We start from the raw sequence: 27,814 nt of genomic DNA on the forward strand, positions 1-27,814 counted from the left end.
CAGAAAAAAAATAAATCCTAAAAATTCTCACAAAAATCAGAAACATCCAACCATCAATTGGCAGATTGGAATATTAATAGCCATTAGATCTATTTTTCTAAGTAATTACCCACCTCTGCCATTATGAAAGGTTTTGAGTTCAACTCTCAACGAAAACAAATTTCTTCCTTTTTTTGCAAATTTTTCCCATTTTGATACTATTATTAGATACATATATAAAAGAGCGAGTTGGGTGAAAACCTTTTTTACCTGCGAAAACCAAACTGTACCCCTCACTGTGGTCCCACTGCGCAGTTTTGAGAGGGCTGGAAAGGGATGGAAAGTCTCAAAACGCATAGATGTAAAATGTTTCATCCACTTCCTCCTTTTTTTTCTCACCTTATTCCTACCCCTACCCCTACCCACCTATCCCTTCCGCGCGGTGGAAAGGCCGATCAAATTACTCCCCTGATTACGTTGGACTTTCCAAAGCAACGATTAGCCCTGCCTCGTCAAAACGCGCCAGGCGCCTCCCCGTGGCTCGGCTCCGCCGCCGCCGCCGCCGCCGCTTCCCAACTCCAGGACACCACGCCAGGGCGGCCAGGCGCCCGGACCCCCGCGCGCCGCCCGCGAGCCACCGGACGCCGGCGCCACGCCAACGCCAGGACGCCGCGCGGCACGCCGGCGTCGCCCCGCACTGCTCCTCCCGGACGCCGCGCGGCACGCCCGCGCCCCCACCTGCCGTTGGCGGCGCACTCCTCCTCCCGGACGCGGTCCGTGCGCCACCTGCCGGCATCTGGACGCTGACGCCGCACGCCGCGGCTCGCACGCCCCGGCCGCCCGGATGCCGCCACCACGCGCCCCCGCCAACGGCGGCATGGCGCCTCGGACGCCTGCGCCGCACAACGACCCCTCCGTTCCTGCCACAGCCACCATGCCACTCGACGACACCAAGCAGCTCGACGACCTGCTCGACTGCAGCCGGGCACGGCCCTATGGCCAAGCGGGAGAGGGCCGCTCGGTGGTCTCCTCCAAGTTCGGCCACCGCAGATCGCCCCCACCCCGGCGCGCCCCCGACGCAATCAGATCATGAACCGGCCTCCCAAGCCGTCCTCCTCACCACGGCTCACCTCCACACCCCCGGCCCCGTGGATCGCCCCCACTGGCCACCAGCAGTGCCGGCCCCGTGCACTGCCATCCCGACCCAACCAGATCAGAAGCCGGCGTCGTTCCAGGTGAGCTTGGCAACTGGCAAGCAACGCGCGATGCAAACCGGGAAGATTGGCGTTGGTCCCTGTGTGGGAGAATGGGCTTGCGCCACCATCGGTGAAGGTTTCGTCACATGGTAACAGATCCATCATCAGGATTGTATTTGTAATAGTGTTTCACATATAAAATTCCAACAATTTGTCTGCATGGTCGATCGCAGCAGGTGTAAGGAATCAAGATGCTAGGGTGCAGCCGAAGCCTGAAGCACAGGACGTTGCTGAGCCGGACTTTCTAGCAGAAGGTCAAGAGGTCTCTGCAACAACAAACATCACAACATTGGCTATCCTCAACTTCTCAATTTCAGAAATATCTCTCGTGCAGGGTTGTCTGATTTATATTTATATTTTGCATATTTGCAGTATAAAAGCTACCCGCATACTCCTAGATAGTAGACTTCTAAATTGGTTGTAATACAATATCAATTGGAGCTTATTGGTTTAGCGACATTCATGTGTACCACTACAGATAAGATCCTCACCATTATTCCTGAAGACGAGCATCCGGTTCAAGAATGTAGGTAGCAGCGCATTCCTGCGGACATTGTGCGTTGATTGCTAGAGATGGAGGATACGGCTGAGGATGCGACAGACCGTGCTTGTCAATGTACCTGCAAGGTTTGGATCCTGGGCGGGTGCTACCACTGTCTTTAACGTGCCTTTTGGATCATGGGGCAGAGCTCCTACCTTCTCTCTGACTCCCAGCCTGAGAAAATTAGTAAAGTGTTATTAATTGCTTTATCAGATGAGAGGAATGCTAACTGTTCATTATACCTTTTCTCTGTACAGATAACTTTGGGATTGCTTATTACCATCGCTGCGGCAAGCACCGTTGGATACCAAGGTAGGACCAGATGCTTCTCTTGGTAGCAAGACATTACTGGTTTGATTTATTTGTACGGTGAAAAATCTTCTACTAATTGGAATTGCACATAAGATCTCACAGATGAAAGCTATAAGTTTCTGAACAATTATTTGTTCACTATCTTGTAGAAGTTCACTATCAGAAACGTAAAAGGTCCACCAGATTTCTTTTTAAAAACAACTTTACAGGTTCTCAGTTTTAGCGATTGAGTAGGCATTTTTTCTTATATATGCAGCCAACGCTTTCTGAAAGTGTAGATATTTCCACACCCGGAAAAATCTTTTGAACGGCTTCTGCTGCCACTGAAGTACAGATCACTATTGATTTGTTGCGTAACAAATGAATAGCTCCTCAATGTTCAACAACATAGATTTGTTTGCTTGATTTTCTTATCCTGTTTAAATGATTCTTTTCATATTGAATGGGAGCTGAAAGTCAGGTCATCCTGTTTTCGTCGCAATCCATTTTCCAGGTACCCCTCACACTGCAATAGTCTTGTAGGTTTGATCTGATTTGATATAACTCAAAAATGCAAGTGTTGAGGAGAAACAGACTTTTTCTATCTGAATGTGTCGTGATGGTGATATGGTGTTAAGGGGAAATAGTGTCTTGTTTTCAAGGAAACAAAATACTTCATTCTCAACTGAACTGCAATGCATCTGCTGGGGGAAGGCAAATTATTGATTTTTCTCCTGCCTGAATGTGTTGTGGTGAGATGAGGCATCTGATTTTGTCCTCTGCACTGTGTTATCATTGTTTTTCAGGACTGTAAATGTAGAGTAAGAGCGGCACTTATATCTGTTTAGCGTTTTTCTCTAAAACAAACCTCTATTGCTTTGCATCATTCTATCTCGGTGAGCTTCCTTCTTGTCCATTGCAATGTTGATTAGGCCAGATGCTCAGTTGATGTGATTACTTATATTGTATTTGAAATAGCACCAGTGAAATAGCACATGTTGCTCCAGCGTGGTTTACTTATTTTATCTTTGTTTTTTCAGTTTGCATGCATGGATTTCGGCGATGTACGAGGAACATTTGGACTGAATGCTCATTGTTATTATTGATTTCAGGCATGATTATTTTGGTCTGTAAAGCAACCTCAAGGTAGAGAACTGATTATCCGCTTCTTATCTGCATATTTTTAATGCTGATTTACAATGGGACAAATTACTATAGATCTTTGCTGGTCATTTCAGCTTTATCCCGGCATATTTCTTTGCATGTGCTCTTTGTTGGAAGTTTCATCTTTATCCCAACATATTTCATGCAGGTGGAATTCTTCCTTATATTTCTTTGCTTGTATTTTGTTGCTGTCAAACTGTTTCTGCCTACATTGCAGGTATGGTCCTCCTTTTCTCAGGTTTAGTTTGCTAGGCATCTATCTATAAGAAAAATAATGGTGTTCACTTCTCAGGGATACAGTAGGTCTCATTATGCGATAGCTAAATTAATTAATAGAATGTCCTAAGGTTTTCTAAAAAACATGCGATGTTTATAGATGTTTAAAAGTGTAGTAGTAGAATACACTGTGTAGGTTTCACTCATAATGATTTTCTTTTTGCAAGATTTTGGCTGGAGATAGAACATGGCATTACAAACTAATTTTTGAGATTTTCCGGGTATGATATTTTCTGTTTCATTTGAGGAACGAGAGTACTCTATCCTGCTTGTGATGAGTGAATTCTCAACCGTGCGGTGTGATCGTGCGCTTGGTCTTTGGATTGCAGGTACACGGGCGTCAAGTGTCGACGGGGAGCTGCCGTGGAGGTGCTGTGGCCGATGGACCGTGCGGTGGACGGCGGTGAAGGGCAGCCGGGACCGGAGCTTGGACCGGGCGGCAGCTGTGGCGTCCACTCCTGGATCGAGGGCGCAAGCGGCGACGGAAGACGGATTTCTTGGTTTGCGCCACAAAACCAAGGAGGCGGACGGCGGTTGAAGACGCCAAGTCGTGGAGGTGACGGGCGTCGGTCTCGGGACTGACGGAGGCGACGGGCGTCAACGGCGTCTAGGGCCTCGCTGCGGGCGAGGAGGTGATGGGCGTCGGGCGGCGTCTAGGGCCGTCAAAAGGCCGAGGCGGGAACGGCGTCAAGGGCCACGGCGCGGAGGCGGGAATCTTCCCGCGCGTGAGGTTTTGGCGGTTTTCTCAAAACTGGCCACCTACCCGGGTTTCGCGGACCCTCCAAAACCGCGGACTGGATCTTCATCAAGACGGCGGCATCGCGGAGAAGACTTCGTTTCGAAGAAAGAACCTCGGCCGTCAGATGAGATCGTGTACAGGGGGTGTTGCAGGCCAACCGGTCTGACCGGTCCCTGGCACCGGTCTGACCGGTCTAACCAACCGGTCTGACCGGTCCAACGTACCGGTCTGACCGGTCCCGCGGGTATAAATACCCCTTCACTTGTGTTAGGTTCAGGGCGGCTTTTAGAACTTGTCCGTGAATTCTCTATTTCCCTAGGCCGCCGCCCCTGTGTCTCCCTCCCTCTGTTCCTCTCGTTTGAGTTGATTTTGTCCATGGATTGTTGAAACCTTGTAAGAGATTTGATTGGGAAAGGAGGCCCTATCCTCCTCGTGCCCTCTGGGCTTTTGATTCGATTCAATCCCCTGGTTTTGTGCCTTGTGCAATGGATTTTCTATTTCGTTTTTGGCACACTTGATTAAGAGGAGGCTACGAGTTCTTTGCTGTGATTCCCGTGCATCTAGCCCTGTACTACAGCCTCTGGAATCACTAGTTCGTTCAAATTCGAGTTCTTGAGTTTTTGAGAAAACACCAATCCCTTTTGATCTCCCCCATAATTTTCACGAATCGTTGATCTTTAGTACGAGATCTTTTGGGGGATATGTTCACGGGGTAGGGCGAAGCAATCCCCCAAGTTTCATCGGTTTTCGTGGTCGTTTGCTCGAGATTCACCGTTTGAATCCATTTTCTCGGGGGTTTTCTGGGTGCTACCGGTCAGACCGGTAGGCAAGACCGGTCAGACCGGTATGCTTGCTCTTGAACTGCCGCGACCGGTCAAACAGGTCCAGTGCACCGGTCAGACCGGTCCTGGCTGTTCAGATCAGCTATTTTTCCGATTTGCTTCCGATTTGCTGCGTGGTTTCACTCGCTCGTTCGAGGCCTTTTGTGTTGGTTTAGCTTTTCAATAGCTACTCCAAACTTTGGTCAGAACGCTTGAGGGTTTGGGTGATTTTGGGACATATGCCGACGATTCGAATTTCGAAAAAATTTTGATCGGCTCCCATTCACCCCCCCCTCTGGTCGCCGGCTTCGGTCCCACATCATTTGGATTGCCAACTTCCTTCATATAGGTGTCCATGCTTGTCGAACATCAATTGCCAACATCAAGGTCAATAGGCTATGTATTGTCTCCCATGTCATAAAATGTGATTTATCACACTGCTGCATAATTCAACTCTGCAATGATAAGAGGTGTAGTCATATTATTTTTCATGTTCTGAGCTCATAACTATGATGTCAATTTCACTTTGTTATGCTTTCTGAGCTAAAGCATGCCTACTCCCTTGGCTTCTGAGTTGTCTCAGTATCTTCCTTTTAGTACAGGAGTTGGTCTTTGGAAAAAAAAACTGATAGCCTACCTGCTTGGTGCTTGAGTTTCAATCCATCGGCTAATGTATTTCTCGCTTCCGAGAGATTGTCAAGGTGCCAGGCAATGTGTGTATCCTACATTAGTTTAGTCAAGTTATAGCAGCAGTATTGCCTTGTGTTTCCTGTGCTGGTTATGTGTAAAACCAAAGTTCTACAATATGCAACCTCTTTCCTGCTTTGAGTGGTTCTGAGTTTGACACAATTCTATGCTTCCCTACAACAGCCACATGTGGATTAGGTCACTCTTGTAGTAAAATTTACAATGCCGCCAGATAATGTTCAGCATAATGTGTTTAGAAGGCAGCACTCTTAGCCCTGTTTGGAATGTGGGAATTTTTATCCATTCTTGCGTTTTTCCTGTAAAAATTGAACTATTTCCAGTTAAAATTCATGTACAATTTCTGTGAAATTCCAGCGTTCCAAACATGCCTTTACAATTTGGGATGATGTAGTCCTGAAAAATACGGTTTCAGAATAGTGCAGTAAACCGTTTTTCTCATACTTTATTTTATCCTAGCGCCTGAAAAACACGGTTTTAGAATAGCGCAATATACCATTTTTCTTATACTTTATTTTATCCTAGGTAAGGGGCTATTTTTTCATTCCTTGTTCTTTTCTCATCTTGGCTGATTGGGTGCTCAGACTATTTTACATTAGTGTCGTGGCCTATAAGTGGCCATCTAATCTTGGCTTGTCATGTCGATCACTACTTGATTTTTTTTGTTTTTATCACATGTCCATGTGGGTTTGTTCTGTCATTTTTTTAAAACTGATTGTTTCTCATGTTGAGCTTGCAGTTGGAGTTTGCCGTAATGATTATCACTGATATTTCGACCAACAAATACAAGAGGAAAATATTACCTGTTAGGCTAACTTCCTTTTCCCACGTGAGCTAGCTTCCTATGTTATGATGTACAGTTTGAATGCATTGTTGCTTCATTGGATAACTCTTGCATGGATGACTTTAATAATGATGTAGTGATAATATATGAATGCAACATTTATCACCCGAGTGCGGCTGGATGGTCTCATGAACTTGATTGGTTAAATGTGCTTTTACTCAATGATTTAAACGAGCTTTTCTGGATATATACTTCCTACCGGCTGCCAAAAGCTAATACTTGATGGTACATTTTCTTCACCCAGATGAAGCATTGCCATGGTGATGGGAAAGCTCAAAGCTTTCTTGACAGTTAAGCTTTTCCGACGATGCATAACCGATAGGGGAAAGACGTAAATCAGTCAAGCGCTCTTAATAAAAAAGAAGTCAATCAAGCATCTATTCCTTCCTTTTTCCTCTATTCTTTTCCTCTATTAATAAAAGAGATATGGTGGATGGGAGAGGGAGTGAGAGGAGGCATGAGGGACGGAGGAAGTGACATGGAACAAGAGAAGAGAGATCGAGGTTGAGAAAGCAAGAGAGGTTAAGTGAGAAGGGGGAGACAGTGGAAGCAAGGAGGATGGAGGGGGAAATAATGGTTACATGAGTATACAAAGGGGGAGAGAAGAAGAAAGAAATGTTACGTGGAAGAGAGGCAGATGGTGAGATAGATATGTAGGGAGGGATGGACAAAAAGGTACAAATGGGATGATAATTCTTGAGAATAATATAAGTTTAGTTAAAAACATAGAAATTAGGTTATATTATTCACGAGAATATTATAATTCATAGCATCAGACTCACATTTGGGTGTCAGTTTTTTCTCATCACACGCACGTGTCGCGCGTGCATGTCTACTAGTTAGATACATATGTTTGAGTTGAACTCAAAACTTTTCATAATGACAGAGGTGGGTAATTATTTAAAAAATAAATTGAAAATAGGAAAGTCTCCAAAAAAAAAGAAGAAATTGTGTTACTAATTAGAGGCTCCTTTTGGAGCCTCCACGTTAATAATCCTCATGAAACGCACAAAAAAAAAATCCTAGAAATTCGCACAAAAATCAGAAACATCCAACTATCAATTGGCAGATTAGAATATTAATAGCCATTAGATCTGTTTTCTAAGTAATTACCCACCTCTGCCATTACGAAAGGTTTTGAGTTCAACTCTCAACGAAAACAAATTTCTTCTTTTTTTGCAAATTTTTCCCATTTTGATACTATTATTAGATACATAAGTTAGATACATAAGTTTGAGTTGAACTCAAAACCTTTCATAATGGCAGAGGTGGATAATTATTTAAAAAATAAATTAAAAATAGGAAAATCTCCAAAAAAAGAAGAAATTGTGCTTTCGTTGAGAGTTGAACTCAAACCTTTCATAGCAGAGGTGGGTAATTACTTATATTAAAAAATAGATCTAATGGCTATTAATATTCCAATATGCCAATTGACGGTTGAATGTTTCTGATTTTTGTGAGAATTTCTAAAATTTATCTTTTTTCTGGTGTGTTTCGTGAGGATTAACGTGAAGGCTCTAAAAGAAACATCTAATTAGTAATAGTAAGATCGTGCCTTTTGCAGAGCAAAACCCGCTGATGAGCACCGTCTTCAGATTGGGATGACCATGGCCTCCTCCTCCTGTTGTTGCTACTTGCCTGCTGTTGCTGCCTTTTTCTGCTTGTGATGAGGAGGAATCAGGAGCAGCAGGAGGAATGGCGATGGAATTACTTCTTGGGTCTGGCATCTCTAACTGCATATATATATGTACACATACAACTAATGAAATGCAAATAATGCACGGAAAAATGTGGACGATGAAAAAAAAAAGACTTGACTCGTTACCCACCTTCAAGATGAAAGTATCCAATAAAGGAGAAGCATCAAGGAGAAACCACGAAACAAAAATCATAGTCTGGGCAGCGACTTGCCTCACGTATGTGTATATCCAGGTACGTGAGGTGGCGGAATTTGCCAATCACCAATGGTGTGTCTGCAGTCTCAAAGCAGGATGACAGAAAAAAGGGCGCTGAGATTCGGCGCGACGGTGGGAGGCTGAAGCTTGGTGGCGGCATAACAGATCATGCCAGAATGCCAGGCTGGTCGATCGACTTGATTTTCATGTCTCTGACACGCGACGACGACGACGGTGACGATGACCACGAAACATCATCTCTTGTCACAGCTCCAGCAAGCAGAGACGAGATTTGTATGGTGGGCGCCCTGATGCCGGGAAAACGGGCAGCCGAAGGCCCCTCGTCTCCGCGTCACAGAGACAAAATTTAATTGCATTTAATTTAATGAAACAAATAAATAAAGTACAGCTATTACGAGTCCATACTTCCATAATTCTTACATTTGCATAAAAATTATGTTAATTACATCCCCGAAGAGAACACCTCTGATTAAGAGTTCCAACATGAAAATAAAAATTACAGCATATGACTTCTTATTACATGACTATAATATAAAATGAAAGAAGAGTCTTCGGCTTCGCTTCCATGACGGTTGACACTTGTGCGACGATAACCTTTTAAATTTGAATATGATACGGCCTTTATTTATGCATGAAATCCGTTCACATTTTGGACTACACACTCTGATTACTTTTAATTTATTTTAAATACTAGCATATCTATATGTGCGTCGTAGTAAATTTAATTTGAGCATTTGAATCATGCATTCCAGTGCATATTTGAAGCAAAGAACACATGGAATATTTATTTTTAAATATAACTTAAATATTTTACTTCGACTACCATGGTGAGGCATAATGTTTACGCATGGCAAGTTTGATACGCATTTCCGAGGAGTGGAAGTTGGTTTATTTTATATCTATTTTTACTAGTGGCATAACCATCAAGCATGCATGTGACTAGTATATTTTAGGCATTAGGAATATAGCTTGCACCTAAGATGAGAGTTCATTTATTTGTATTTATGCCGTGTATGGGAACGACATGGAAATTAATTTCACATATTTAGTTGAGTTTGGATGACAGAATGTATAAGCAGAGCCGACTCTTGTTTGTATCAATCGTCAGGACCGAGTAAGATTCAAGAACAAGTCTCTCAGTTATTACTTGTATTCATTGACTAGACCAAACACGATGGCATAAGTGAATATACGGACTGCCAATAATATGTGGAAGCCGAACATAAATTTAGAATATGAATTTTCCTAGGATTGTATCCGACATAGAGGATTAATCCTAGGTGATGAAATTATTATGCGCAACTATTGTTTGTATCCACTATAAGGACCGAGCAAGATTCGAGAGACGAGCCTCTCACTCATTACTTGTATCCACTAACCGGACCAAACAAAATAACATAATTAAATCATCAATGACAAGTAATATGAAGAATATACATGATCTACTTTTGCATAGAAAATAAATTGGTCGCACTTACATGACTAGTATCGCAATGACCAAGCCAACGGCATTAGGATCTTTCCTGGACTTATCAGAAGTATAAGGCCGCGCCGTCTCCACGGCCTCTTAGCGTGGCCACGTCAGTGTGTTCTACTACGTGCGTAGATTTTGATTCCGGCGGCTCACATCATTTCGCTCTTCTTCTTTCCATGTGTTCTAATAGTGACACTTCATGTATTTGCCATATCCACTTCCTTCGACGCATTTATTTTGTGTCGGAGAAACCAGACATATCAGCTTGCTGCACACCATCAATACAAGGAGTACGCATTAATGCTCATTTTACACCCACCCACACGCGCACACATACCCACCCACTCACCCACGTGCATCTCGACATACCAGCTTGCTGCACGCCATCAATGCAAGGAGTAAGCATTAATGCTCATCTCACACCCACCCACACGCGCACACATACCCACCCACTCACCCACGTGCATCTCTACTCTATCTATTTGTCATCTCTACTTCTTTCCTCGCACTAATTTCATACATCTGCCTCTACTTCCTGTTGTACATTTAGGCTCCTCTCCTCTCCTCCTCTCCTCTCCTCCACCTCCCTGATATAGGCTCCTGTACTTAGGGTCCTTGGTGGCTCTGCTCCCATAGCACAGTAAGGTTTTTATTAAGCATCAGTGGAACAAACACATCTGTAGAAATGGACATGCATGCATGTGCCCAAACGTAGAAGAATTGGCTAAGATCATCTTGCTAAATATAAATAAAAAATGGGTTGGAAATCCACCATTCATTAAGTTGGGCTATATATTTTTTTAAATAGAAAACATCCGGCTAGAAACTAGACTGTGTGTACCTTTATGTTTGGTTTTCCACCCACCATCCTTGTTCAGATGGTTTTACATCATCAATGTAGGTGTACCAATGTTTTATGGCGAGTGTGGTTGTTAGCGGCACAAGGAAGAGGTTGATAAAAGTGCAGGTTATGTGGTGTTGATTTCTGGAGCGTTGGCTGCATAGTTGTTGAGATGTTTACAGGGAAGCCTCCTTGGAGTGGTCTACTGGTCTTGAAGGAGCTGAGCGGATGGCTGCGTTGCTGGGCAATAAGTTCTGCCACCCATGTCCAGTGCACCACGATCTTGGAAATAACTCATGTAGCTACTTCTGCCTGGATTGCCAAGGACTGGCACAAGAGGCCTTGTGCTTCTACTGCCGAGTAAACCACCCACCTCATCGCGTTCTACAGGTTTCTGGAATTCTGGTCCATCCAAAATATAAAGTCTACAGTTTTATGTTTATACCCATCCATTGTGCATAGTAGACCACTGAAGGAATGAATTATGAAGGTGAGAAAGGCTTCACTGAGTGAAGTGGTGCGAGCGGAAGATCTGCACGGGCTGGTTGATATATCGGGGGTACAACTGGATTCTATCAATCGCCGCAAGGTAGTCTTCCGTAACCAAAGGCCCAATGCCAGATGCCCGCTACGCGGTATCAGAATCTATGTTCGAAAGTTTGCATGCATGGTATGCAGCCGAGGCCTAATGGAAGGCGCCAAATTTTGCTCGCTGGAATGCAAGGTACATGTAAAGCTTACCTTTCACCAAGGGTGGACAAGTATGCCACTAGATAACATTTGCATGGCCCTAAACTTACTTGTTCCTTTGTTACGTTCAAGGTACAAGCCGAGCCTCGCTACGTTCAGGTACAGGATGAGTCTCAGGGGCCTTCTTCATCCATGCCAAGCGACAAAGAAACCTCAGTCTGCGAAGGGAGCGGATCGGGCTGACCCTTTCCCTGCTCCTGCGATCCGCCGCATTCAAACTCCGGATCAGGGTCGAACCATATGGTTACGTTTCCCTGCTCCTGTTGTCCGCGGTGACCCGCGGGGCAAACCGCACACCTGCTGCCTTGCTTTGGTGATCGATCGAGGAGAGCTAGGATGCGGCCCTGTCCCTGAAATATGCAGTACGCACACATACACATGTCTGGAGGCTGGGGCAGGTAGACGTTGCTGTTCCACACGTCAGGGCCCGGCCGGCCTTTTCTTGCTTGACTAGCAGAGAAACACAATGCATTGCTGCATGTACTGTGTGCCATACTTGGATCACATCATGCATGTTCATCCTTCTCCTTTGTTTTTCTAATAATAAGACTACCATGTTCATCCTTCTCCCTTGTTTTTCTAATAATAAGACTAGTAGTACTACTGTGGGTGTGTTTGAGTGAGTGAGTGAGATAGATGGGAAAAGACTAAGGCCGTGTTTGGTTGTAAAAATCAAAATTCAAAAAAAATTCCGGCACCTGCATGGAGACTTAAATCTAGACGAAATAAAAAACGCATTGCGACTGCTGTCTGTAAATGGCGAGACGAATCTAATGAATCTAAGATGTCTTTTCAAAAACTTTACAGAGCGCAACCAAACACGGCCTAAGTAGCTAACACGGCCTAAGTAGCTAGCTTGTGGTACGGCATGAACCAGCATGCTACTGAACCAGCATGTTTCAGAATCAGACAAGACAACTGCTCATTTGACAAAGGCTGTGTTTAGTTTCCATAAAATTTCCAAACTTTCCATCACATCTCCATCACATCAAAACATTAAATATAACAAATGACCCATGTATGGAGTACTAAATGTAGGTAAATAAAAAAACTAATTGCATAGTTTTGATGTACGTTGCGAGACGAATCTTTTGAGACTTAGTTAGGTCATGGTAGGACAATATTTACCACAAACAAACGAAAAGTGATACAGAGTGCTACATTGCATTTTTCAGCGCTACAGTGTTTTTAAGGGGGGAAAACACAGCCAAAGAATGTAAAAATACTTCAAAACCACCACACCAGTCACCAGTAACACCTTCATGAAACTGAAGAATGCAAAATTTTCTTGTCTGTGTTAGTTTCAACTCTAACATTTCATCAGTGCTGAATAGTCTCCCTGTGTTGCCCCATCTGGACAGGTCCCCTTCTGCTCCCTGTATTGATAGACCACAGGAAGAGAGCATCAGTACTCTGTGTTGCCTTTATTAGCCAGTTGCACAAAGAACCATACATCCTTTATAAATGGAGACTGCAAGAGATTTTCGGACGGGTGGTGAACAAAGAACCATACATCCGTTGTATGTGAAAAAGAATTAAGACATTAACAACTAGCACACTCCTCTACCACTATATCTAGCACGCCGGAAGGCACAACAAGGCTGCAACGAGCAGAAGATGGCTATAGGAAAAGAAATAGCATATGAAGCAAAGGATAAGACATCAACAACTAGCACACTCCTAGAAAACAAGGGCGAAAAAAAAACAGCGCTTTTCTTTTCATCCTAATCTGCCGATAAGCCACCATGATCTTGTAGAACCAATATTCCTAGCTAACTGTGTACAGTACACCAGCAAGCTCACTGCACACAGCGGTAAAAGGAGAGGTGTGCAAGCAGATCAACCCCCTTCACAATTACAGCTCACAAGACAAGTCAAGAACCAGCCATAGATCCAGACCAGCTTGGCATTAGCAGGTTAGCACAGAGCCGAATCCTGAACCATATCTCTCTCTCTCCCTCTCTCTCTCTCTCTCTCTCGATAGGACTTGCAAATTGCAATTTGAAGATGGCTATAGGAAAAGAAAGAGCATATGAAGCAAAGGATATCTCACCATGGATCTCCCAGCCGACGACGCGGAAGCAGAGCACGCGGCGCTCGTCGTCGAGGATCTCGAGCCGCTCGTGGCTGCTGGTGGATCCACAGGGCAGGGGTACGCACGGGCCCCCTCCCCTCCTATCCCCCGACCGTCGGTCGCGGCCTCGGGAGATCAGGGCGGAGCTCGCCGCGCCGAGGGACCCTGCACGCGCGGCCGCCTTCGCGTGGCAGCTGGGCCCTGCGCGCGCCGCCCCCTGGCGCCCCCGTCGCGGGCCGCCTGTAGGCCGCGCCGCCGCCCCCTGTAACGGCCGTCGGAGCGCTGTCCTCGTGAGGGAGGAGGAGGGGCGGTGCTGTCGCGGGAGGAGGAGAAGCGCCGTCGGGGTCGACCCTAGGGTCGATTGGGATCGATCGGATCTTAACCCTACTGCTCCTCTTTTGTTTAGGGTCGAACCGCTCCGGCCCACGAGCCAAAATGAGGAGCGAAGCGACTTCACAGGTGGGTCGACCCGGACCCCTTGCAGGGCGAAAGAAACCAACGGCATGAGGTATCGGTCCTTGTACGACATGTACCTTGTTTGTAGGAAAGGAAGAAAGGCGGGCACACATCCTTGGTGCCCAAACACAGGAAAAGAAGGTGGGCCATGCGAGCACCTACTCAAGCCATTGAAGGGTGTGGTGCAAAGTCCCTCACTTGAGAAGCCCCAGCCAGCATCAGGCAAGAGCCGGCGTAAAGGGCGGCCAGTACGAGCACCGTTCTAGTGAAAGGGCAGGGAGAAATGGCACAAAACTTAGGAAGATTGCACAATACCATAGCTCACAACCTGGCAAAAAAAAAAGCGAGATAACATGTCCCTACTCAAACTCGTTTCCCCACCTCAGTGTCAGTGGGGACAAATCATGATTCAGCTTGTATCCTGTTGTCGATCTAATAAAGATCACGTTTATTATAAAAAAACTTCCGGTGCAACCAGGGGGGCTTAGGATTTCCATCTTGGGTATTCTAAATTTAAAGAGGCTAAAAAAGTTTTCTACTATCTAAAACCTACTATTTGGTATGTAATATCCTGCAATATTAGGTAAAACAATAATATCCAGCAATGCTAATTGCTAAATATATATTGGTAGCAAGCAAACATATCACAGCAACATTCAATATATTCACACAATTAATACAGATTCAAGATTATTGAACATATAGAGGTACTAATTGTTCATCATATCAATGTGGCAACATATGAAATATTTAGGGCATATCAATGTGGCAACATATGAAATATTTAGAGGTAAGAAAAAAGAACAAAATGACAAGAAAGCTTACAAATTGTAGAATAGCTTCCCAATCCCTGATCTTCTGATTGGCCTGATTATTCTCTTTAGTTCTCTTCTTTGCATCAGTTTTTTGTATAAATAACTTCGAGTCAATAGCAGGACGATTTCTGCTCTTCATGTTTGTGGCCTTGAAGAAAAACAACGACCAATCATTCAATAACCAATAAACATAGGTCACACTGCACAAATTAAAAATTGCAAAATATCTCAAATTTATAGCAGGCCATGCACCTAATAAGAGTGAGATATCTTGTCATTGCATGATCCGCTTAGTTCAAACATCAAAGCCAAACCAGCTGGTCGTACAGACACAAAATGATAGCCTAAAACCTGAAAATCATAACCAATAAGGTCTCTGAATTGCTAAATCTAAACTCTAACCGACTGCAAGTTGATTTCATTGTAGGAGTTCCACACATGTAGTTTAGTTACAGAACGAGATTAACAATTGCATTATGCTTAACTGACCATGCCGCAGCTGGAGAAGGCCGGAAGCAGCCACGCGGCGGCGCGGCGCGCGCACCTAGCACCCACACCGCAGTCACGGCACGCTGGCACTGCGCGGCACCTGCACGCAGCCACGCACAGACACCTGTGTAGTCGCCGACCGCGGTCATCGCGGCATTGCCCATCGGCCGGCCCTGGACTCCTGCACGGCTGCGCCTTGCGGGCGTTGCGCAGTCGCACCGCCACCGTCTGCCCTCCACGGTGGCCGCCCTGGCCGGTTGGCCGCCGGCGCCACCAGTCCACCATCTAGGGTTAGGATCCCACACCGCTAGGGGTGAGCATTCGGTTCTTCGGTTCGGTTCCTCGGTTATTTGCAAATTTTGGTTCTTGAAAAACATGAACCGAAATAGTCTTTTTAGAAATGTGGAACTGAGAGGTTCGGTTCTTGGTTAGTTTGGCTAACCAAGCTTCTAGCAAACTCACCGCAGCCTCGCGAGCCTGGTCGTCGCCGCCGCCACACCATCAGCATCACGTCGCGTCGCCGGTTCTCGCGCCTCCTGCCCTCGCGTCGCCGCCCGCAGCGCCGTGGAAGGAGGGGTGCCACCGTGCGGGAGCCGGGGAGGGTCGCCGCCGTGCCTTGGGGGGAGCCGGGGAGGGCCGCCGCCGTGCCTTGGAGAGAGCCAGGAGTGTCGTCACCGCGCCATGGGGGCAGCAGGGGAGGGTCGCCGCCGTGCCATGGGGGATTGGGCGGACTGCAGAGTGTCGCCGCGCGGGAGGGAGGGCGACGGCAACGGGGCGAGGGAGCAGCGACGGGGCGAGGGAGCGGCGACAGTTGGCACGGTTGCGTTGCCTCGGCGGCCGGGGAGGTGGGGACTGGGGTCATCGCGGCGTCGCGCTGCGGGCTGCGGCTGGCGGCTGTGGGGCGGGGAAGGGAGCCAGGGAGTGACGGAGGGATGTGGTCATGTGGATAGGGTTTCGGCCACTTAGGGCCAGGCCACATTCACATGTTGGGCCAGGCCACATTAACTTGGTTGGGCTTTATCAAACTTCGGTTATTTTTGGTTTTTTCGGTTCTTTGCATCTTAGAACCGAAAATAGATCGGTTCTTTCGGGTTATCTAGAACTTGGAACGAGGCAGCGCGGCGCGGACCTGCTCTTACAGTCCGACCTCGCCACGGAGAAGGTGCGGACGCAGTGGGGAGAGAGGGCGCTGGAGAGCCGAAGCAGGGGTAGGAGATGAGACCGGCAGGGAGGTGAGTCGGTGGACGGGGAAGAGAACTGGCCCACGCGGGTGACTGATCCGGCCTGGCCGGCGGCGGGCAGGGGTGACATCATCGCTGAGGGAGGTGGGGGAGACGCAGTAGGGAGGTGACGGCGCCAAGGGAGGCAAGCGGCGGTGGGAGGGAGAGGACGAGATGGAACTGTGGAAGGGGAGAACAGTATAGTTTGCTGGGCCCGTGAGCCGTTTGGGGGTATTTTCTTTGTTTCTATAAAAACGATTTCTATTTTTGCTTATACTATGATGTAAAATAAACCTGTAATTAGCATTTGTGACAAACGAATCCCATTGATCATTTATTGAGGGTTATATGTGCATATTGAACCTGTAATTAGCATACTTTCTGCTAATTATTAGAGCTTGTCTTAGAATTCATAGTTGATCACTAAATAAATTTTAAAAATTTATTGAGTGTTATATGTACATATTTAAACCTATAATTAGCATACTTCCTGCTAATTATTAGATCACTGAATAAATTTTAAAAACATAAATGTTCATTACTGTCATTTGCCTGCATCCTAGAACTCACCAACCTACTCCAAATAGCAATTACCACTGTTATGTTGTTTGCATCCTTGTCTCTTCAGCTGTTATTTATGCCAGGGACCCTAGGGGAACAACATGGGCACTATCCCTTCGCACCATGTCCGGGAAACAAGGAAATGATCTCCCCTCACCTCGTCTTAAATGACCAAGGTGTGCATCAGCAGTGCAACCCGAATCGCCGCCGAACACCCTGTCTGCCGCCGGAATGGACACAAGCAACCAGCCCAGACATGCCGGCGTTGTGCATAAAAGCCCATCCATAGTGCCGTTAGTTCCCCGGGAAATGACTGAGGGCTTGTTTAGTTCCCAAAAATTTTCACCCAAAAATTTTCATCTCCCCTTTAAATACATGTATGAAGCACTAAATGTAATTAAATAACAAAACTAATTACACAGTTTGGATGTACATGACGAGACGAATCTTTTAAGCCTAATTAGTGCATGATTAGCCATAAGTGCTACAGTAACCCACATGTGCTAATGACGCGGTCAAAGGCCTCAAAAGATTCGTCTCGTGGTTTCCAAGTGAGTTCTGAAATTAGTTTTTTAATTAGTGTCCGAAAAATTCTCCCGACATCCGATCAAAGTGGTGATTTGACCTCCAAAATTTTTTGCCGGGGACTAAACGCGCCCTGAACAGCCTCGGGAAACAAGGACGTGATCTCGCTCACCTCGCCTTAAATGGCCGAGCGGCCCTAGGAAACAAGGACATGACTCCCGCTGACCTCGTCTTAAATGGCAGAGTGGTGCAACACAGTTGATAAGTGACCAATCACGCAGACATGTGCATCAGCAGTGCAACCCGGCATCACCGCCGAGCAAAGTGTCCGCCACCTTGGCCATGTTTGGTTGTGGTCTGAAAATGCTTTGATGAGAGAGGAATGACGTTTTCACTATTAATTAGGGGTATTAAATAAAGTCTAATCACAAAATTACCTCAACAACTATGGTACTGTAGCAGTTGCTCTAGCAAATGAGGCCTTTGACCGCATGGTTGGAGGATGATTGAGCGCGGTTACTGTAGTATTACTGTAGCAAATCATGATGAAACTTGCCTCATTAAATTCGTCTCGAAAAATTACACTCATCCCTGAAAAATTTTTATAAATAGACTTCATTTAGTACTTCATGCGGACGTTCGTCTTTTTGTGCAAATTTGATGAGACATCTAACCAAACAAGGCCGACACAAGCAACCAGCCCGAGATAAAAGCCCACCCAAAGGGTCACTCAAGTATAGGCAGCAATGGACGAGCAACCTCTAGTGCTCTTTGGCGTTCCCCTCCCCTTTAAGAAGAGGAAAGCCGGAGATCTCATAGATGGAGTCCTAGTCCTGGACAGCGCTCCAGTCACCCACACCAGAGTCTCCGCGTAAGCCAGAACTCGACCCAGTTCCTCCACCAGATCTAGCAGAACCCCTCACCCAGGAAGAGATCCCATCCTCTACCTTAGAGCTCCTGAGTGAGGAAGAGCTTCTTGGGATGCAAGCAGGATCGCCCCTCATAGAACGCCCAGAACCAGCAAGTCCGACCTCGCCCTGCAGTGAGGAAGAAGATGACTCCGTCGCCTCGAACCAGCCGGTGCTGGAAGTCATCATCATCAGCGACTCAGAATGAAGCTTCCGAGCCTGCCAAGAGAGGAAGCAGTGTGGTCTGTAGATAGATGTGTCCAGTTCCCCTCTTGGTGTTGGTTAGTAGAGTTTTTGCTCCGCTTTGTTTAGCATTCTGTAAGAGTTAACATATAGTTCGCGTGTGTTGTTGTGGCCCTGTGGGCAACACCTGCTGTGTGGTAATCAGCGTGTTAGTCTTCGTAGTGCTAGGCCGAGTCCTGCAAGCTCTGCTCAGATAGAAAGCGCCAGATGCGTCAGCTTCTGCGAAGAAGAAGGTGGCTTCCCCATGCTCTTAAGAGAGACTCTGCAATGGTTCAAGCTCGCTGGGCGTCCAAAGTACCATGGGAGAATGTTCCTCGATGGAGAAGAGCACAAATGGTTGGTCGGGATACACCTCGAAGTGACCCATGCCCCAAAAGGATGGTGGAGCACCGCAGTTGCGTACGAGTTTCGGGACGCTTGTCACATGGCTGCCCGTGAAATGCTAAGGGTCCTGAGTTCAACCAATCGGGCACTTAGCAGGACGTCCCCCATGAAGTTCTTCCCGCCGGTGAACAAAACCACTCCAAGATGGGTACAACGAGTCTCAGACCTGCCCCGGATGAAGACCGTTGAGGACCCAATAGTGGCCTACCTTGCCCTGTACCTGCATGCCTTGGACGATGAGTATGACAAGCTCACTCTCCTGTACATGAAGCTAGAGACCCGCTATCGAGCATCAGAAGCTCTCTTGACCACATGTCAACAACAGTTGGCACGTCGTGGGAATGAGTTTGATCCTCGATGCCCAAGTTGCATACATGAGCTCAGAACCCCACTAGGAGGAGTGACATGCCCTTCTACTTATCCAAGGCAAGGCCCCCTAGGGAGTGTGCAATTCTCCCTGCTGGAACAATGGAAGGCCCGTGAACAAAGCCCAGTGAGCCACCTCGGCCAAGAAGATAGAGCCAGCATGGGCGCCTTCTTGACGCTCTCATCACCAGGAGAAGGATCCAGTTCTCAGCAATCGTCACAGAACGAAGCCTCCAGCAAGCTTTAGCCAGTCCAGCTCGAGTAGCCATGTTAGTGTTTGGTGTGTTAGTGTCTGTGTGGTGCATGTGTTTCTGTTATGTGTGGCCCGCTTGGCTCTGTTAGCCAAAGCAAGCTTTTGTTCTGTGTCCTTCCCTCTAATAAAGTAAATATCATCAGTAGACCTAACTCTCACCCCTGGTCTCTCTCTCATATTAAACCCGTGTGTTAAAGAAAGGCAGAGCATTCTAAGAGGAGCAACCAGAAAAGCCCTACCTCAATCCAACTAGAAAGGTACAGGCAAACTATCAGACCATATCCGCAAACCATGCAGCCGAGGAAAGGACAGAGCCCCACAGTTTTCTCCCCGGGAGCAGTATCAACCACAGTTGCCGCCCCCGTCTTTTCGCCGCACCCATTGCCCCCGGCCCTGTCTCCCACTCACCCCTATCATCGCATGCACGTCATTGCCGCTGCCTCTGCACGCGCACTCCACCGACACCGCTTGCCACTTTGCGTACATGCGCACCTCGCCCTGCCTCTGGCCGCACCCGGCCCCTACTTGGTGTGTCCCGCGAACGACGGCGTATCCCAGCTCCATCAACGGCCGATGCCGGCCCCTACTCCACCTTCATCCACATGCCACCACGTAACCCACTCCGCACCGCAACCACCACTCCCCGCTCGCCTATAAAAGCCCCCTCGGGTGCCGCTCTTCATCCACCCCGCAACGCAGGCCCATCGCTCCCTCACTCCACCAGCTAAACTAGCAACTAAACCCCTTCTTCCCATGTACTATGACTCCTGGGTAGGACATTTCCTCCTAGGTTTCTACACTATCGCCGCCTTCACCCTCCCCGTCTGCTTCTTCTTCCTTTGGGTAATCCATCGTCCCCTTCCCTGGGAGAAAAATCGCCCTAAACTACCTACCAACCCCACCGCCAGATGATAAACCTAGCAATCTTCCTACTCATTCTTATCGAGTGTGTGCTCATCGCCAAAATCCTAAAAGTCCTCATCCGGCTTCTAAAGCAAGGAGTTGTTTGTGAGATCCGCAACCCCAGAACCCCACCCAGACTATGAACCCACAGCCCAGAATCTGCATCCCACTTCGGTACATACTCTTCGCCGAAATCCTTGTCCTATGCCTCTTGATCCTCCTCCGGCTGCTGACCCTTCCCTGGTCGGAAAGAAGCCAAGAAGACGCCTCCTGCTAGCAAAGATGTGCAAAGTTGAAGAAATAAAGAAAAGAGCCAGTAGAAGAAGAGGTGCTTGGGATAAAAAGATTCATAATGAGAAGAAGGCTATCCCAAGTAACCGACCTCCCACCAGCTCTCTCTCTCTCTCTCTCTGATGCCGGTGTGACAGCAACAAAGCACCGCAGCTTCCCGCTTCCAGAATTGAACCCTAAGCAGCTTGAAAGGATGTTTTGTCCTTTTAAGTGGGGTAGTCCCGCTTCTGCTAGATCTGGTGAAGGAACATCCAGATAAATGAGGCAAGCAAGTGTCTGGATGTGGGATGAGTTGCCCATGCTTGTCACCGTGAAGAGCAGCAAGAACGGAAGAGAGTGCTTTGCTGAATTTTGCTGCTTCTTCCATCCAAGCAGTTTTCTATTCAAGTTCCACCTCTTGAGACGGAAATCAAGTGTGTTGTAATCAAAGGTTGTTTAGCTCATGTTTGTAGTTGCTGGTTTTAGATGCACTCATGTTTGTAGTTGAAGTAACTATACTTCTCCTATCGTGATTAGGAATAGAATATGACCTCACTGAAAGTAACTAAAACATGCAAAAACCTAGCAAAGTCTTTAAATAGCAAGCCGATGATTCTCTCCTATATGGCTACACCATCATTGTGTCACCCGCAGCGAAGCGCGGGCACTGTGGCTAGTATCCAATATACAGGATGAAGCCTAGTTGATGTGTGGGACCGAAGCTGGCGAACAGAGGGGGGTGAATGGGAGCCGATCAAAATTTCTTTGAAATTTGAATCGTCGGCCTATATCCCAAAACCACCGCAAACCCTCGAACCTAGGTCAGCGAGAATAGCTATGAACAAGCTATCTCGAAGCAAAATACCCGAGTCGCAAAGCGGAAGCAAAAGCGAGAGAACTTCTCAAATTGAATCTGCTCAGGCACAGACCGGTCTGACCGGTATAGAGGACCGGTCTGACCGGTCAAGAAGTTCAAGAACAGACAGACCGGTCTGACCGGTCTCGCCAACCGGTCTGACCGGTGGCGTCCAGAAAACCCCGAAAATTCAGTTCCAAAACCGTGAATCGAGAGCAAATCACGTCCAAATTGGATGAAACTTGGAGTATAGCTTCGTTCCTACCCCAAGAGTGTATACCCAAGAAATCTCACCCTAAAGATATCCATAGCACGAGAATTTCGGGATGAGATCAAAGGGGGTGGGGTTTTCTCTAGTCTCCAAGAAATCGAATTCGAACGAGCTAGTGATTCCAGAGGGTTCAAGAACCAAGTAGAGGCATGAGAATCACAGCAAAGAACTCGTGGACTCGTCGCAATCAAGTGCACCAAAAACGAAATCGAAATTTCATCAAACAAGGCACAAAACGAGGAGATGGATTGATTCAAAACCGCCCAGAGGGCACGAGGAGGTTAGGGCCTCCTTTCCCAATCAAATCCACAAGAGTTCTCACACAAACAACATTCAAATCTACCCTAAAAAGATGAACAGGGGGAGAGGAACACAGGGGCGGCGGCCTGGGAGAGAACAATACACGGACGAGTTACAAAAGCCGCAATCAACCTAACACAAGTGAAGGGGTATTTATACCCACGGGACCGGTCAGACCGGTACGCTGGACCGGTCAGACCGGTTGGTTAGACCGGTCAGACCGGTGCCAGGGACCGGTCAGACCGGTTGGCTTGCAGCACCCCCTGTACAGCGATCTCATCCGACGGCCGAGGTTCTTTCTTCGAAACGAAGTCTTCTCCGCGATGCCGCCGTCTTGATGAAGATCCAGTCCGCGGTTTTGGAGGGTCCGCGAAACCCGGGTAGGTGGCCGGTTTTGAGAAAACCGCAAAAACCTCACGCGCGGGAAAATTTCCGCCTCCGCGCCGTGGCCCTAGACGCCGTTCCCGCCTCGGCCTTCTGACGGCCCTAGACGCCGCCCGACGCCCGTCACCTCCTCGCCCGCAGCGAGGCCCTAGACGCCGTCGACGCCCGTCGCCTCCATCAGTCCCGAGACCGACGTCCGTGCCTCCACGACTTGGCGTCTTCAACCGCCGTCCGCCTCCTTGGTTTTGTGGCGCAAACCAAGAAACCCGCCTTCCGTCGCCGCTTGCGCCCTCGATCCAGGAGTGGACGCCACAGCTGCCGCCCGGTCCGAGCTCCGGTCCTGGCTGCCCTTCGCCGCCGTCCACCGCACGGTCCATCGGCCACAGCACCTCCACGGCAGCTCCCCGTCGACACTCGACGCCCGTGTACCTGCAATCCATAGACCAAGCGCACGATCACACCGCACGGTTGACAATTCACTCATCACAAGCAGGATAGAGTACTCAACATTCCTCAATCTCCCCCTTGATGTGTGCATTGTCAACACACCACCTGAAACCAGAGAAGTGATAAAAAGAGAAGCAAGAAAGTGAAGAACTCGAGCAAGTGACACAAAGCTCAGAAAGGCAAGAACAGTCACTTACTCAAGCACAGATCGATCCCCTAAGACAAGGGCAACGGCTCGACGCAATCGATCAAAAGCCAAAACATGACTCCTCAAAGACAGAGGTAACGCTCGACGCAGTCATGCAAGCAGCAGAGGGAAAGTGAGAAAACCAGGAGCCAAAACCAAAGCAGAAACTCCCCAAGCAAAGTTTGTCCCTCTCACAAGTGCAACTCTCCCAAAATGATGCACTCTCAAAGCCCTGTGCACAACAAGTTTTTCAAAAATCAAACAAGTCTCCCCCTTGTTCGATCACTTCTCTCAAAATTCTCCCCCTTGTTGGCACATGCACACATCAAGGCTACAAAGACCTAAAGCTCCCCCTGAAGCTGAGACTCCCCCTGAACAGATGCTATGCAATGAATGCAATGCAGGAGGTGTAAGTGAAAGCATTCAGGGATACAAAGATATGAGCAACATCTAGTCTCAAGCATGTGTGCATCCATAAACAAGACCTGCATCTAGCTCAACAGGGTTTATCAAATCAGTCTAGAGCTAGGCAAGTTCAGTTTAGGAGAAATAAAAGCATCACCCATGATCTAGCACTAACAAGTAGGGAATGGAAAGCAGTGCTACTCAAACTCATACAGGTGAGCCAAATCAGCCAAAACAAGTTGCCAACATTCATTTTTCAATTAATTTGTATCAAGCAATTCTTAATGCCAGGGGTTGAAAGCTTGTCATGCTTTACTTAGCAACGAGGCCAAGCCTATGCCAAAAGACAATCAGAAGCTTAAAGCACTCGTTTCAGTCATGCACAGCCTTGCCCGGGTTCTCACAAGTGCAAAGTGAGCCGTCCCGAAAGCTCGATCAGTGCGACAAGCAATCCCACCTGGATCTTTTCAGTCCATTTCATGAGCAGTTCAAGCAATTTTTATCAGATTTAGATCATTTCAAGTATGAATTGCTGAACGAAAAGGCACACTAGCATGAATAAGATAGCAAAGCACATCAACACGCCCTAACATGCTAGTGCCAAGACAGGGTGATCATGTTTTCAGATTTTCAAATCAAAATAGCTTAACTCAGATGATGTCATATACACGGTGGAGCAAGCTATACATGATCAAGTTTAACAACTCACACTAGCAGGCACTAGAAGATCATAGCAATGTATACAAGAATGCTAGTGCAAGTGAGACAATGCAAATATGTACAATGCATATGCACAATGCAACTACCAAATCTAGAAAATAAAGAGAAGCAAAACAAAGACCTACCAAGCTAACCAAAACAAAAGTCAGCGATCAAAAGGGGTAACAAACCCCAAGCTCCCCTCGCAAGCGAGCAAAAGTGTCTTGCTCTAGCGGTTTGGTAAGAATATCTGCGGTTTGCCTCTCTGAAGGGACATGGATCAGGTCTATGTGTCCTCTCTCATGGTTGTCTCGTAGGAAATAGAATCGGATATCTATGTGCTTAGTTCTGGAGTGTAGGACAGGGTTCTTTGCAATGCTAATGGCTGACATGTTGTCTACAAAGATGGGAATCCTACCGAAACTCAAGCCATAATCCTGCAAGGTTTGTTTCATCCAAAGTATCTGGGAGCAGCAACTAGCAGCGGCAACATACTCAGCTTCTGTGGAAGAAAGCGCTACGCTAGCCTGCTTGCGAGAGGACCAAGACACCAAAGATGTACCGAAAAATTGACAAGTGCCGGATGTCGACTTGCGATCCAAACGACACCCACCGAAATCGACATCAGAAAATCCCACCAAAACCAGAGAAGAATCCGCAGAATACCAAAGACCAAATTCAGGGGTGAATTTCAGATACCTGAAGATGCGTTTCACCACCTGCCTGTGGGAGGTGCGCGGAGAAGCCTGGTAGCGCGCACAAAGGCAGACGCCGAACTGGATGTCCGGTCGTGTCGCCGTCAGGTACAGGAGCGAACCGATCATGCTCCTGTACTCCTTCTGGTCCACCGCCTCACCGTCCAAGTCCTCATCAAGCGCCGTAGATGTGCTGATCGGAGTCGGCTGAGGAGACAAGTCACTCATGTCGAATTTCCGCAGCAAGTCTCTAGTGTACTTGGCTTGATGGACAAAAGTGCCCTGAGGAGTTTGCTTGATCTGCAGCCCGAGGAAGAACTGCAACTCACCCATCATGCTCATCTCGAACTCCCTGGACATCTGCTCAGAAAACTTGGACACAAGAGCGTGAGAAGAGCCACCAAAGATAATATCATCCACGTATATCTGAACTAAAAGAAAATCAGTGCCGGATCGCATGAGGAACAAAGTTTTATCAACACATCCCATTTTAAAGCCCTGAGCCAGCAAAAAGATTTTCAATCTATCATACCAAGCTCTAGGTGCCTGTTTCAAACCGTAAAGAGCTTTCTGAAGTTTATAAACACGGTTTGAAAACTTGGGATTTTCGAAACCAGGGGGTTGCTTCACATAAACCTCTTCTTCGATAAAACCATTCAAGAATGCAGATTTAACATCCATTTGAAAAACCTTAAAACCCTTGGAAGCAGCAAATGCAAGAAAGATTCGAATAGCCTCCAAACGAGCAACAGGAGCAAAGGTTTCCTCAAAATCAATACCCTCTTTTTGGCAAAACCCCTGGGCAACAAGACGAGCCTTGTTTCGAACAACCAAACCATCCTCACCCTGCTTGTTTTTGAAAACCCACTTCGTTCCGATGGGATTACAAGCAGGTGGAGGCTCGACCAAAACCCAAACTTGGTTTCTTTCAAAATTTTCAAGTTCCTCATGCATGGCATTGACCCAATTAGAATCAGAAAGAGCGTGTCCAATATCTTTGGGCTCAAAAGAGGCAACAAACACTGAATGAGCAAAGCCAGCGATACTCGTTACCTTGGACCTGCTGACTCGCTCGTTGAGATCACCTAGCATCTGTTGAGGTGGATGGCGACGCTGAATATGTCGCGGTGCTTCCCGTGTCGAAGTCGCCTCCTCCTCAACCAAAGCTGGTGCCTCCTCAGGTGCAGCTGGTGTAGCCTGAGTCACCTCCTCGAACAGCCCCCGGGAAGTAGACGTAGTCGGGTCGGGGTCGTCATCATCGTCCGAGCTCGTAGCAGAGATAGCTGGGTCCACAGCACGCGTGGTAGCCTCAGCCTCGCCATCTGCAGCTTCTTCCTCCTCATCTTCAAAGATGGAGGTGCCGAGCTCATCATCTCCTGCAACTTCAAAGACAGAAGAATTGCACGGTGCAGTCTCGTCGAAAGTGACTTCACAAGTCTCTCTGACGATGTTAGTATCAATAATCAGCACAAAGTACGCTCTAGAGTGAGAAGCATAACCGAGAAAAATACCATCAGACGAGCGAGACTCAAATTTATCAAGATTTCCATCTTTCAGCACAAAGCACCGGCAACCGAAAACTCTGAGATGGTGAATACGGGGCTGGCGTCCAAACCGCAACTCATAAGAAGTCCTATGCATGAAAGCACGCAAGAAAATGCGGTTGGACACGTAACAAGCGGTGTTAACCGCCTCAGCCCAGTATTTGCGAGGAGTCCTATGCTCATCGAGCATCGTCCTCGCCATCTCAACCAGCGTCCGATTCTTCCGCTCTACAACTCCATTCTGCTGTGGAGTGTAGGGAGAAGAATACTGGTGTTCAAGCCCTTGATCACTGCAAAAGACATCAAAACGAGCGTTTTTGAATAATGTGCCATTGTCAGACCGGATTGCTCGCATGGCCTGGGGTAGCTCGTTTTTCAATCTCAAGATCAAGTCTCGAACAAACTCGAAAGCCTCATCCTTGGTTCTCATGAAAAAGACCCAAGAATAGCGAGAAAAGTCGTCCACAATCACAAGCACGTACCACTTCCCACCAACAGACATCACCCTGGAAGGACCAACAGTGTCCATGTGTAGCAACTCTCCAGGGTCAGAAGTCATCACCTGATTAACAGGCGGATGAGAAGCGGCAATCATTTTCCCGTGGCGACACGGATGGCAAACAAGGTTCTTCTCAAACTTCAGTTTGGGCAATCCTCGGATCAGGCCAAGTGAGCTCAATCTCGACAACAAATCGAAGCTCAAATGTCCTAGTCTCCTATGCCACTTCCACAAATCAGAAGAAGGACCAGCCATCAAGCAATGAGAAGGGCTAAAAGGAGTTCCAGAGAAGTCAACCAAGAAAACTCGATCGCGAGGTGTAATCCGGCAAACCAAATCTCCCCTGGAATCCAAAACACGCGAACAACCCTCCTTGAAGCGAACCTCAAACCCCTCATCAAGAAGTTGCGAAACAGAGAGCAAATTAAAACCAAGATTCGAAACCAAAGCAACTTCTCTCAGG

At 47.3% G+C, this 27,814-nt stretch overlaps 2 protein-coding genes and 1 long non-coding RNA gene across 11 annotated transcripts; 2 read left to right on the forward strand and 1 right to left on the reverse strand.

Moving 5' to 3' along the window:
* Nucleotides 1–315: 315 nt before the first annotated feature.
* On the forward strand, nt 316–6,745 carry LOC120662410 (extensin-like). The gene is made up of 6 exons (XM_039941560.1): nt 316–322; nt 430–1,324; nt 1,409–1,862; nt 2,034–3,213; nt 3,380–3,448; nt 6,512–6,745. The coding sequence occupies exons 1-3, from the start codon at nt 316–318 to the stop codon at nt 1,431–1,433; spliced, it is 927 nt and encodes a 308-aa protein (XP_039797494.1). The 3' UTR covers nt 1,434–1,862; nt 2,034–3,213; nt 3,380–3,448; nt 6,512–6,745.
* A 4,314-nt stretch (nt 6,746–11,059) lies between these two features.
* Nucleotides 11,060–12,241, forward strand: LOC120659802. The gene is made up of 3 exons (XR_005669183.1): nt 11,060–11,237; nt 11,338–11,571; nt 11,670–12,241. It is a non-coding gene; the product is annotated as an uncharacterized LOC120659802 (long non-coding RNA).
* Nucleotides 12,242–12,453: 212 nt separating this feature from the next.
* Nucleotides 12,454–16,367, reverse strand: LOC120659800. Of its 9 annotated transcripts, none has more exons than XR_005669179.1 (6): nt 15,894–16,365; nt 15,432–15,796; nt 14,953–15,090; nt 13,651–14,389; nt 12,811–12,973; nt 12,454–12,532 (listed from the first exon to the last, which is right to left on the reverse strand). XR_005669179.1 is itself a non-coding variant. In XM_039938035.1 (6 exons), the coding sequence occupies exons 2-6, from the start codon at nt 15,714–15,716 to the stop codon at nt 12,918–12,920; spliced, it is 1,077 nt and encodes a 358-aa protein (XP_039793969.1). In that variant the 5' UTR covers nt 15,717–15,796; nt 15,894–16,367; the 3' UTR covers nt 12,669–12,917. The 9 variants fall into 9 exon arrangements, 5 of the variants coding, with proteins under 5 accessions (XP_039793969.1, XP_039793970.1, XP_039793968.1 ...); XR_005669180.1 differs by lacking the exon at nt 12,454–12,532 and adding an exon at nt 15,195–15,293 and having other exon boundaries at nt 12,669–12,973; nt 13,651–14,148; nt 14,290–15,090; nt 15,894–16,364; XM_039938035.1 differs by lacking the exon at nt 12,454–12,532 and having other exon boundaries at nt 12,669–12,973; nt 13,651–14,148; nt 14,290–14,389; nt 15,894–16,367.
* Between the last annotated feature and the right edge of the window lie 11,447 nt (nt 16,368–27,814).

Source organism: Panicum virgatum, chromosome 2N (genome assembly GCF_016808335.1).
Source record: "Panicum virgatum strain AP13 chromosome 2N, P.virgatum_v5, whole genome shotgun sequence".
NCBI lineage: Eukaryota > Viridiplantae > Streptophyta > Magnoliopsida > Poales > Poaceae > Panicum > Panicum virgatum.

Excerpts from the sequence above, each read along its gene's own strand:
- LOC120662410 (XM_039941560.1), top strand. Across the intron at positions 1,325-1,408 it reads GGTGAAGGTTTCGTCACATG|CAGGTGTAAGGAATCAAGAT; the intron begins GTAACAGATCCA and ends GGTCGATCGCAG.
- LOC120659800 (XM_039938034.1), bottom strand. The coding sequence starts at position 15,716 with ATGGTGGACTGGTGGCGCCGGCGGCCAACCGGCCAGGGCGGCCACCGT. Across the intron at positions 15,091-15,431 it reads CCTTCTCCAGCTGCGGCATG|GCCACAAACATGAAGAGCAG; the intron begins GTCAGTTAAGCA and ends TTTTTCTTCAAG. Across the intron at positions 14,390-14,952 it reads GGGAAGCTATTCTACAATTT|AACGGTGCTCGTACTGGCCG; the intron begins GTAAGCTTTCTT and ends CCCTTTCACTAG.